Source organism: Colias croceus, chromosome 8, assembly GCF_905220415.1.
Source record: "Colias croceus chromosome 8, ilColCroc2.1".
NCBI classification, from domain to species: Eukaryota; Metazoa; Arthropoda; class Insecta; order Lepidoptera; family Pieridae; genus Colias; species Colias croceus.
The window spans coordinates 6,221,524-6,233,684 of record NC_059544.1 but is presented as its reverse complement, the minus strand read 5'-3'; the positions used below and the strand labels follow the sequence as shown (position 1 = coordinate 6,233,684).

The 12,161-nt window shown below is 33.7% G+C and overlaps 1 protein-coding gene across 1 annotated transcript in view; it reads left to right on the top strand.

The window, feature by feature from the left end:
* Positions 1–12,161, top strand: part of LOC123693602 (cadherin-related tumor suppressor) — a 72,033-nt gene that overhangs the window by 56,520 nt on the left and 3,352 nt on the right. The window contains exons 4-8 of the mRNA XM_045638776.1: positions 4,914–5,115; positions 5,311–5,498; positions 5,602–6,024; positions 6,111–6,612; positions 6,699–12,063. Coding sequence (XP_045494732.1) covers positions 4,914–5,115; positions 5,311–5,498; positions 5,602–6,024; positions 6,111–6,612; positions 6,699–12,063 — 6,680 coding nt within the window. The remainder of the gene's footprint in view (positions 1–4,913; positions 5,116–5,310; positions 5,499–5,601; positions 6,025–6,110; positions 6,613–6,698; positions 12,064–12,161) is intronic.

The window sequence follows — 12,161 nt, the reverse complement described above, 5'->3', positions numbered from 1 at the left end:
TATTGCCAGTTTTGTTTTTATAGAAATGATGCGACTTATTATGCTTGAAATTTGTGTACTTTATGACTCAATTGAGGCCTTTTAGTTGGACAACCATGCACGTAGTTTGAAAAACGAATAAAATCAACGGATTTTTTATCGTTATTAGATATAATAAAAACAAAACAACATGTAGGTGTTTATGCATTTAACCCTAGAAGTCCAATCTACGTAAATTTAATGTACACCGCGGCGAAATAACTTTGTCTTTTCTATATTTACCATCGAATCGCTTCGAAATCCAGAAACAACTCATTAGACATCGAGACCTAGCAGTACATAGTTGGCTCATCCCGGTAAATTCCGCCATTTTGTAGTAAAGAGGATGTTGTACGTCATTTTGACGTATAATTGGGCTTTTCGTAACTTTTACCATTGTTTAAAAAAAAATATTTTGTGTTGATTTATTTGAATATTTTTTTTCCAAGTCACGTTTTACATGATATAGTATTATATACTATATATTGAGTATAAAATAGGATCCAGAAAACTTTAACACTAGGATGAAAAACCTTCAATTTTAGTAAATGACGATTATTGTCCTCCGCTGGATTTGGACTCCAAGCAAGAGGATTGGGTGGCTGAAGATGTTGTCTGGAGAAAAACCGAATATGTCATGGTGGTTATACATTGAGGATACAAGCACTATTAAGAGATAAGAGAAGCTCGAAAACCATATTCCTGTAGGTATGTTCAGTTACCTTACAGGGAAAGTTATAGGTGGTCAGTGGCAATATTTTACGGCATGATATGGAATTTTAACAATTTCTATATCTTATAATATCAAAATAATATAGATAAATAAAGAAAAAACAATGAGCCGCAAAGATTTTATGAAAAAATTAAGCACAGATTTGAAGGTGCCTTGGATGCAAATACGACTTGAAGAGACTCTACGTGACAATATCCAAATTTTTTCAAAATATATGGTACCAGAGTATCCATAATATGTTTACGATAATGCAGGACCAAAATAGTTTCGATATTGCGGATTTTTTTCCTATAAAAAGGCAAATTACAGTGGCTGAAACGCTATATGAGAGAGAATACAATATTCATAATTGTCAAGACTGGTTATAAATTTTTTTTCTATGCGTCTATAATTATAGTATTATTGTAGTTAGATTAAATAAAAAAAAAAGATTAAAAACTAGTTATTTTTTATAAAACTTACCCAAATATAAGAAGAAAATATTATAAGTTTAACATTTTTGTTGGCTTTTTTTAGATGATTCAATTATCGTTCTGTATTTATATAAACAAGGAGTATAATATTAGCACTTAATGTGTTAATTAAAACTGTATTTTTAATATCTATTGCAAAAAATAGTTCATTTCCATAGAAATATTATTAGTATCCCAAGTTAACTGATAAATAAAAAAAGATTGAAAAATATTATAAAGCAAAAAGGAATAGTGTCCGTTGTTTCCGTGCAGTATTCAAATAGACCAATAGTAACACGGCATTAATGCAAAACTGTCTCATGTCGTCACTTGAACCAATGACACTAAGAGTTGTTCCTTTATGCTCATGTTAGAAAAATGACACAACTGCGTTTATACTAAAATAGTGTTAGCACGGATGGAACAAAATGAATTAAGTCTTTATTCAAAAAGTATAACTACACATATGTCTTTGTGTTCGTGGGTTATTTTGACTCGAGACGAATAGTTCCTTTGCGATTGCCTAAAATGATGGATAAGGTAACTTATACCGTTTATCACACCCTACTTATACCGTTTGGGTCATTCGAAAAACTGGGTTAGGATGCAGCTAGAGATATGACCTTTTGATATGTTGTGTATTTTGACGAGCTGAATCCAATGGTGCAATAAAAACCAAAGGGAATAACTCGTCTTACTCCCTTATTCACTGGAGGCACAGATATAAAATATGGCAGATGGTATTTGAGCATAATTATATTTTCCCTTAGTAACTAACTAAAATATTACACAACATGCATGGAAACAACCGCTTCTAGACTTACATTAATTTACTTTAAAGACTGGACTTAGTGAAGCGATTGAAAAATTAATTTTAATCTTAATGTGGCCGTGCATAATATAAACTAGATATAAATTTATAAGACGCTGATCAGACATCTAGATCCCTGATGCATTCATAGTTTATCTTAAACAATCCTTAATTAAAATATATGCGAAAGAATGCCTTCAAGTGTAAAACGTAAATTGATTAAATGGTTCAATTAACTAGAATTAATCCAAAGTTTAAAACATGATTTAAAAATAAAGCGTAACGACATTACGAGGTGCGTACTTGCACCGTAAAATAACATAAAAACATGCTTAAAGGTTAAGTGATTAAAATCGGCCAGATAAACGTTCTCAGGAGTAAATAATAGCCAATTACTGTCGCTCTTTCGACGAACTTCGTTTGTGCGGTAATGAGTTTTATTACATCTTTTATTATTAGATCATGTTTCCGAACATGTGAAAACCGATTAAAATGTTAGACAATAGATTGGATTATAAATGCTCTGCCGCATACAATAAAATATGAATATATGCATAAATGCGTGCAATGATAATGATACATAACTAATAAGTTACATATAATTATTTTTATAACTAGCTTCCGCCCGCGACTTCGTCCGCGCGGATGTCGGTCTTCGCGTGGATGGTTTATTTCTCCATTTTGAGACCTCTGACAATAACATCTTATAAATATCTATTGGACCCAATTCCCAAATACGGTTAGGCCTATAATAATACGCAACGTGTGTTCGCGGTTCTACGGAACAACGTCTATGGATAAAACTGAAAAATAAAGATTAATTTTTTTCTACGTATTTTTCCAGGATAAAAAGTATCCTATTTTACGCCCAGGATAATAAGGTATACCAAGTTTCATCAAAATCGAACCGCTAGTTTTCACGTGATGCCTTCACATACAGACAGACAGACAGACAGACAAAAATTTTTTTAATCACATATTTGGGTTTGGTATCGATCCAGTAACACCCCCTGGTATTTATTTTTTCAATATTTTCAATGTACAGAATTGACCCTTCTACAGATTTATTATATGTATAGATGTATCGGAATGATAATATGTAACCTAATAATAAAATAAAACCTATTTAGCAAAGTAGGGTTTATATTGAAATGTAAGTTATGTGTTTTAAATGGAGTTTATTTTTTATTTTTATTCTCTCGCTTTTGTGCTTTAAATTAAGAGCTTCACTTAACAACTGGTTACAAACACATGAAAAATAAAAGTGTTAATTGAAATATCAGATTGAAAACATATATTTTTATAATTTATGATTATTAACCGTTTTTACGTCTTTCTTTTTTGAAGTTATTACACGGTAGATAAGATATGTATGTTTTCAAACAATTTATTAGTATGCGTCGATCCGTCGATCGTCGATCGATTAGGGATACAATTTTATTCGCATTTTTTTAACAGATTGAGAGAAGCTATGTATACGACAATAAGATAATTTTAATACCCTGTAGCTCACGTTTATGTAATATACTGAAGTCTTACATATACAACATTTGTAGTCGTTTTTATTTCTATATTATGTAGGGTTTGCGACCGAGGTCGCTCATAAAATTCTTGGTAACATTGTCTTCGCTTACAAAGCAAACCAGAAACTTGACCGGTTGGACCGAGGCTTTCAAAAACCGTCCTCTTGACCATTTTTGTGTACTTAGACATATTGCGGTTGAAACAATTATCTCAACATAGATCTACAGTAGGGCGTTGACCGTTTAAAGTTGTTCTATAACGCGAAGTTACGATCGAAACTCGTTCACAATATTAAGTTTAATAGTAAAATAATATTTTTTTATTTTTTAAGGGCACATTTTATTCTTAAGATACATTAATCATGAAATGACTACCATCAAATATTTCACAAAAATATTTTTGTTTGCATTTCTTCCATCTGTAAGTTATTTAAGTTGTTAGTCAAAATAGGAGCTATATTTTTTGCTACTTAATACCATCATTAAAATTTCAAAAAATAATAAAACAGTAGCGTATCAGTTAGGTACTATTAATAAACAAACAAGAGAATTATGCAAAGGAATGCAAATTGTCGCATGTATTCTGAAATGCGAATGCTATGGTGCACAAGGACTCATCAAGTCAGACGGCGCTGCTAATTAGTAAAAACAATTCGTTGTACATTCGTTTTCTCGACCGCCCGCCAATTCCGGGTACCGCGCTAGAGAGCTGCTAATTTCATCCCAGTACAGTTTTTTCGCGTCGCGCATCATATTCGGCATTTGCCAACTCGATCCGCCATCGAAATTAAGGGCCGAACAATGTCTGACAAAGCGGCCGTCTGCAAAACATTCAAGAGCCGGATTCCGGGACCGCTGCCCGTTTTTTAAATGGTCATCCCGCTCCACGATCCACGAATGAAAGAGCTTGTCATAGCTGGAAAGTTTTGGTGACCTATTATATGGAAAATTCAAATACCATGCCGGGGTCTTGAAATGTCACTTCGTCGCTTGTAACTGAGACTTGTGACTGGAATAAAGATATACATGTATAGAGCATTCGTCAGTCGCCGTCGTTATGTGACTCGAATTAATAAAACACTCTTAACGCAATTATAACATTCAATTGTGTTACTTTGTGGTTACATTGTACTAAATAATTTCTTAACGCTGTGTCTGAATTCAAACAATAAAGAGCAATCCGTAGTAATATTATTTAACTTATTTTATGTATTTTAGTTACAAGTTTTTTTTACTAATATAATATAGGTACTTTGCTCATTTTAAGCAAGCAAGCAAGTCACAAAGACTATTTTTATTAATTAATATTTATAATTTAAGGAGTTGTATTCATAGCTAATGACAGAAATTTGATATGTATCGTATCTCTATTTCAGACGCCGCATTATATTTTGGTCACACAAGCACAAGACAATGGCCATCCATCTTTATCAGGAACGGTTACGGTATACATTAATGTTATCGACCTGAATGATAACGCTCCTATTTTCGACCCGATGAGTTTTTCGAACGAAATCCTTGAAGACGTACCTGTAGGAACATCCGTAGTGACTGTTAGTGCGACTGATTTAGATTCAGGTAAAATAAATGTTTCGTTTTATATTGCTTTAATAAATAAATGCCTTTACGAATAACATATTAATAATTATAAATACGAATTTTACATTTAATGCATACAATTTCAAGTGGTCATGGTACGTATTGTAAAAAATCGGGTATGTTTAATTTGTGGTGTATTGTTATGTTAGTAATGTTTTAAATTAAACTTTTCAGGCTGGAATGGGAAACTGGCATACAGTATAACTTCGGGTGACGACGACGAAGACTTTATAATATCTTCAAATGGAACAATTCATACAGCAAAATTATTGGATAGAGAAAAAATATCTATGTACAATTTAATTATCACAGCGAAGGATTTAGCAAAACCCCCAGAACCTAGATTATCTTCTACTGTTCAGGTAAATTCATAAAAACTGTTTTAAAATTTTTGTTTTTAAGTCATAAAATTAATTTCTATACTATCTTACCTACATTTTAATAACCATTGAAAAATGTTTACAGGTAACAGTTCAATTAAAAGATGTAAATGACATGGCACCTGAATTTGTAAGTGCTAATATGACTTCAGTATCTGAAAATATTCCTCTAAATACTGTTATTATGACAATAAAAGCAATAGACAAAGATGAAGGGAGAAATGGTTACGTGGAATATTTTATGGACTCTAGCCCTGATGTCAACGGATATTTTTCTTTGGGAAATGTGGATGGTATTTTGCGAGCAACTGGAAAGCTTGATAGAGAACTTAAGTCCTCCTATACAATTACAGTGAAGGCAAAAGATAGAGGCGATCCAGCCCAAATTACAACAACAGATATTATTATTAAAATACTGGATGAGAATGATAACAGTCCCGTTTTTGATCCTAAACAATATAGTGCGTCTGTACCTGAGAATGCAAGCATCGGTGCAAGCGTTTTGCAAGTAAGTTGTCAATTCATCAGAACTTTCTTGTTAACATGTATCTAATATTTCTTGAAGTTACTCATGTATCATTGTTTATGTTTTAGGTATCGGCAACTGATGTCGACGAAGACGCTAATGGAAGAGTAAGGTATTCGATAGATTTTGGAGATGAAAACAGAGACTTTAGCATTAGCGAAGACACTGGAATAGTAAGAGTAGCCAAAAATTTAAACTTTGAAAGAAAATCTCGATATGTTTTAACAATTAGAGCTGAAGATTGTGCAAAAGACGATGTTCGATATGATACGGCTGAGTTATCGATATCATTACAAGACATAAATGATAATCCACCAACCTTTTTGGACTCACCATATTTAGCATATGTAATGGAAAACGTTATCCCTCCTAATGGTGGATATATTCTCACAGTACACGCTTATGATGCAGATTCACCACCATTTAATAATCAAGTTCGCTACTTTATAAAGGAAGGCGATGCTGATCTTTTTAAAATAAATGCATCATCGGGCCAAATATCACTATTAAGAACTTTAGATAGAGAAGCACAGGATGAATATACATTGTCTTTAGTGGCTATGGATACAGGTAATCTTTATTTTAACAAAATATGATTTTATTTGTTTTAAAATGTTAAATAAATAGTTGTTATAATTCCATTATTCCTTTTACAGGTTCACCTCCGCTTACCGGTTCGGGTACAGTTAAAGTAATTGTTCAAGATGTAAACGACAACAGTCCTGACTTTGAAAGACAAAGTTACAAAGCGCATATTAAGGAAAACTCCCCACCTGGAACTATAATACTAAACCCAAAAGCAATAGATAAGGACATAGGAAACAATGCTAAAATAAGATACAGCCTACTTGGGGACAAATCTGAAAGATTTATCATTAATCCAGTCACAGGAATAATTACAACTAATGAAACATTGGACAGGGAAGAGTGGGAAACTTATTATTTAATTGTGATGGCTCAAGATTCATCTACTACCGATCCACGAACTGCAACAGCTAATGTTACAATAGTTGTTGATGATGAAAATGATAACACACCTTCATTTTCTCAAACAGTTTACGAAGTATTTATATCTGAAAAAACTAAGGCAAATGATTTCATTTTTGGTGTTAAAGCAAAAGATAACGATGTAGGTCTGAACAAAAAAATTATTTATAACTTGAAAGGGGAACATCAGGATTTGTTCACCATAAATAAAGAAACTGGTGTTATTAAAGCAAAAGAAGCTCTAAACAAATATAATGATAGAACCAAATTATCGCCAACATTTAATTTAGTTATCGTAGCTACGGACTGTGGTAAATCGTCTCGACAAAGCACAGCAGACCTAATTTTAATACCCAAATCTGGAAAGAATTTCCCTAAATTCACGGTAACAAATAAATTAACTTTTACATTCCCCGAAGATACGCCAGAAGGAGTATTAGTGACTCGTTTATCAGCAACTTCACCTAAAAAAGGATCTGTAGGCTTACTTCAATACTCAGTAGCCGGTGGCAATGTTGGAGATGCGTTACGCGTGGAACCAATGAGTGGAGAAGTTTTCATAACAGGAAAAGGATTTGATTATGAAACGATGCCTCTGTACGAGGTGTGGTTTGAAGTAAGGGACTCCGATAATCCACCATTAAAATCATTTATCGAAATAGAAATAAAAGTTTCTGATGCAAACGATAATGCACCCGTTATTGAACAAATGTTATATAATGCTACTGTACCTGAAGAGGAATCTCCACCACAAACAGTGATAAAAATTGAAGCTCACGATGACGACTCAGATGGAAATGGAAGGATTGCATTCAGACTCGTAAACGATTATGAAGAAACCTTTGTAATTGATGCAGATAATGGTGAAATTTATACTAATATTGCTTTAGACAGAGAATCAATCCCATTTTATGAGATTATAGTTGAAGCAGTAGACCATGGCGTACCACAGCTCACGGGAACATCCACGGTTTTAGTAACTGTATCTGATAAGAATGATAATCCACCTAGATTTACACGACTTTTTAGTGTTAATGTAACCGAAAATGCAGAAATTGGTTCATTTGTTATTAAAGTAACAAGTTCAGATTTAGATATTGGAACAAATGCTAATGCTACTTATAGTTTTGTAGAAAATCCTGGAGAAAAATTTGTCATTGATCCTATTACGGGTAACGTGACTGTAGCGCGTCCACTAGACAGAGAAATACAAGATGAATATATTTTAAAAGTTGCTGCGATTGATGGGGCATGGAGATCTGAAACTCCCTTAACAATCACTATACAGGATCAAAATGATAATGCACCTGAATTTGAATATTCATATTACAGTTTCAATTTTCCTGAATTGCAAAAGAAAAATAGTTTCGTTGGACAAGTTATTGCGACTGATAAAGATAAACAAGGACCTAATTCAATCATTTCGTATTCTTTACAACAAACATCAGATTTATTTTCTATTGATCCTGCTACCGGGGAAATTTCAAGCAAATTCACTATGAACTATAAACGTACACCAGTAAATTCGTCACCTGAAAATACTTACTCTGTTATTGTAGTAGCTACTGATAATGGTAAACCACCCATGTCATCTGATTGCCTTGTCACGATCAATATTGTAGATGCCAATAACAATAAACCTAAATTTAAGTCACATGAAAAGCTTGTACCTGTCCCTCACGATGCTACACTTGGAGAAAAGATAATCAAGTTACAAGCTGAAGATACTTTAGATTATGGAATAAACGCTGAAATAGAGTATCACGTTTTTGGTGGAAATGGAACAGCATTCTTTTCAGTGGATAAAATATCAGGATGGATAATAGTCAGCAAACAATTTTACAATGTTGGACAATATTACACTATCAAAGTAAAAGCGGTTGACAAAGGAGTACCACCGCAATGGGATGAAACAAATTTACAATTTGTCGTCACCAGTGAAAATATTCATAGTCCCAAATTTACAGCTCTAAGTTATCAAGTTATTGTGCCTGAAAATGAGCCAGTCGGATCTTCTATCCTAACATTAAAAGGCAACGATGAAGATGATGGTCCTAATGGGATAATACGTTATGAAATTTCATCAGGAAATGAGGACGATGTCTTTAAAATCCACCCCGTATCAGGTGTAATTAGTATACTACGTTCACTTGATTATGATGAGGTTCAAGAATATAGACTCAATATAACTGCAAGAGATTTGGGTTTCAAGCCGAAAGAAGCAACTGCAACAGTTACGATTATCCTAACAGATATTAATGATAACGCTCCTATTTTCAACCAAACTCATTACCTTGCTTATCTGCAAGAAAATTCACCAGTAAATACATTTATCTTTAGAGTAGAAGCCATAGATATTGATTCACCGAAAAATGCAATTATTAAATACCATATAACCAATGGAATGACATCTTTGTTTAAAATAGACTCTAATTCTGGTAAAATATTTTCTAAAGAAATATTTGATTTTGAAGAAAAAACCACGTATAAAATAGAAGTTATGGCTGAAAATCCGGATTCGAGTATGCGTAGTACTACTGAAGTTGAAGTTCATATTACAGGAGTAAACGAATATTATCCAAAGTTTGTTCAACCCGTATTTCACTTTGATGTCTCAGAATCTGCGGAAGTTGGTACAAATGTCGGTGTAATACAAGCAACTGACCAAGATAGTGGTGACGATGGGGTAATTTATTATTTGTTCGTAGGGTCGAGTAACGACAAAGGCTTCAGTATTAATTCACAAACTGGCGTAATAAGGGTAGCTCGATACTTAGATAGAGAAACTCAAAATAGAGTTGTTTTAACGGTACTAGCTAAAAACTATGGAAGCATTCACGGCAACGATACTGACGAGGCACAGATTATAATATCAATTCAAGACGGTAATGACCCGCCAGAGTTTTTACGAAACTATTACGAAGCAACAATTTCAGAAGGTGCAAAGATAGGACACGAAGTAGTACAAGTAAAAGCTGTAGATAAAGATGTGCGCCCACAAAATAATCAGTTTAGCTATTCAATTGTTTCGGGCAATGGAAACCAAGATTTCAAAATTGATCCTCAAAGTGGTGTAATAGAAGTTGGTCGGCATCTTGATCGCGAAACTTTATCCTCTTATTCTTTAATAGTGGGAGCAATAGATACTGGAATTCCGCCACAAACAGGTACTGCAACTGTGAAAATAACTTTAACTGATATAAATGATAACGGCCCTATATTTGATACGGAAAATTTCGATGGCTCAGTTTATGAAAACGAACCTCCTAATACAAGTATCACAACACTCTCTGCAAAAGATCCTGACTTGCCTCCAAATGGCGCTCCGTTTTCTTATACAATTATTGGAGGAAAACATCAAAGCTTCGTAAAAGTGCAAAAACATACTGGAGTACTTCTTACTACGAAAAAAATTGACAGAGAACTTACTCCAAACCTAGAGGTAATGATACAAATAGAAGACAGTGGGACGCCTGTAATGACTTCCAACTATACAATTCATATCAAGGTATTAGACAGAAATGATAATCCACCAACACCTAGATCAGTCCATGTGCTAGTTTATGCTTTTAATAATAAATTACCGCCCAGCAAGATAGCTGACGTTAAACCAAATGATCCAGACATTGTCGGTGACTATAAATGCAAAATGATTAAAGAGTCAACATCAGAAAGTACTCTTTCGCTTTTGAATATAAGGAAGGGATGTGACCTGTATTCCAACTCTGTCAAACCTGGTCAAGGATATTCATTTTCAGTATCAGGAAATGATGGCATTCATAGAGACGTTGTTTCATCAGTCAGTGTTGAATACTTCTCCTTCAATAACAACACGGTTGAAGAATCAGTTACTGTCAGAATATTTAACATGACAGCTAATGACTTTTTAACGCATTATTATCGTATTTTATTAGAAATACTTAAAGTTGGGTTCAAAAATAAAGAAAGTGTTTATTTGTACAGTATTTATGAAGGGAAAGGAACTTTAGATTTGACAATGGCTATTAAAGAAAATAATTTGATATGGAAAAGAGAAAGTACAGAGAAATTTCTTAAATCGAAAGAGTCAGAAATAAAGAAAATATTAAAGAAACAAATAATACTCCCCTTTTATCCTTGTGCTCAGAATTCATGTCAAAATGACGGCATCTGTACTGATGCAATCAATGTTTTGGATGATACTAAAATTACTGAAAGTTCCACTTTAATTATATCTTCACCACTAGTTCAACATGATTATGAATGTCATTGTAATGATCGCTTTATGGGTAAAAATTGTGAGAAACGCCAAGATCCCTGTTCACCAAATCCATGCAAATTTGGAGCACAGTGTAGAAAACAAGGTCACGATTTTGTGTGCTTATGTCCAGACCGTAGGGAAGGAAAAACTTGCGAATTAGAACGAGATGATGCATGTAGTAGCAACCCATGCAAAAATGGTGGATCCTGCAAGGAAAGTTCGGATAGAAATTCTTTCTTCTGTCTTTGTCGACCGGGATATCGAGGTAACCAGTGCGAAGGTCTTATAGACTCATGTAGACCTAATCCTTGTTTACACGGAGGGATATGCATCAGCTTAAAACCAGGTTATAAATGCAGCTGCACAAATGGCCGTTACGGTACTCATTGTGAAAGTTCAACATTTGGTTTTAATGAATTGTCGTATATGCAGTTTCCAACATTAGATGCATCAACGAACGACATCACTCTAATATTTGCCACAACTAAATCAGATGCATTGTTGCTATATAACTACGGAGCCCAAACCGGAGGTAGATCTGATTTTATTTCTATAGAACTGATTGGAGGAAAACCTGTATTTTCATTTGGTGGTGCTCGAACATCAATTACTACAGTTGCTATAACAGAAACAGATAAAAATTTAGCAGATGGGAAATGGTACAAATTAACAGCAACTCGTAATGGCCGCGTTATTTCACTAAGCATAGCTACGTGTACTGACCATGGAGATGTTTGTACTGAATGTGAGCCCGGCGACAAATCATGCTACGATGATGATACTGGCCAAGCTGGGTAAGATATTTTAATGGACATTTAATAACATGTGACGTGAATATATTTGTTAATATATTTTATGTGATAATACTTATTATAAATTTGATAATATACAT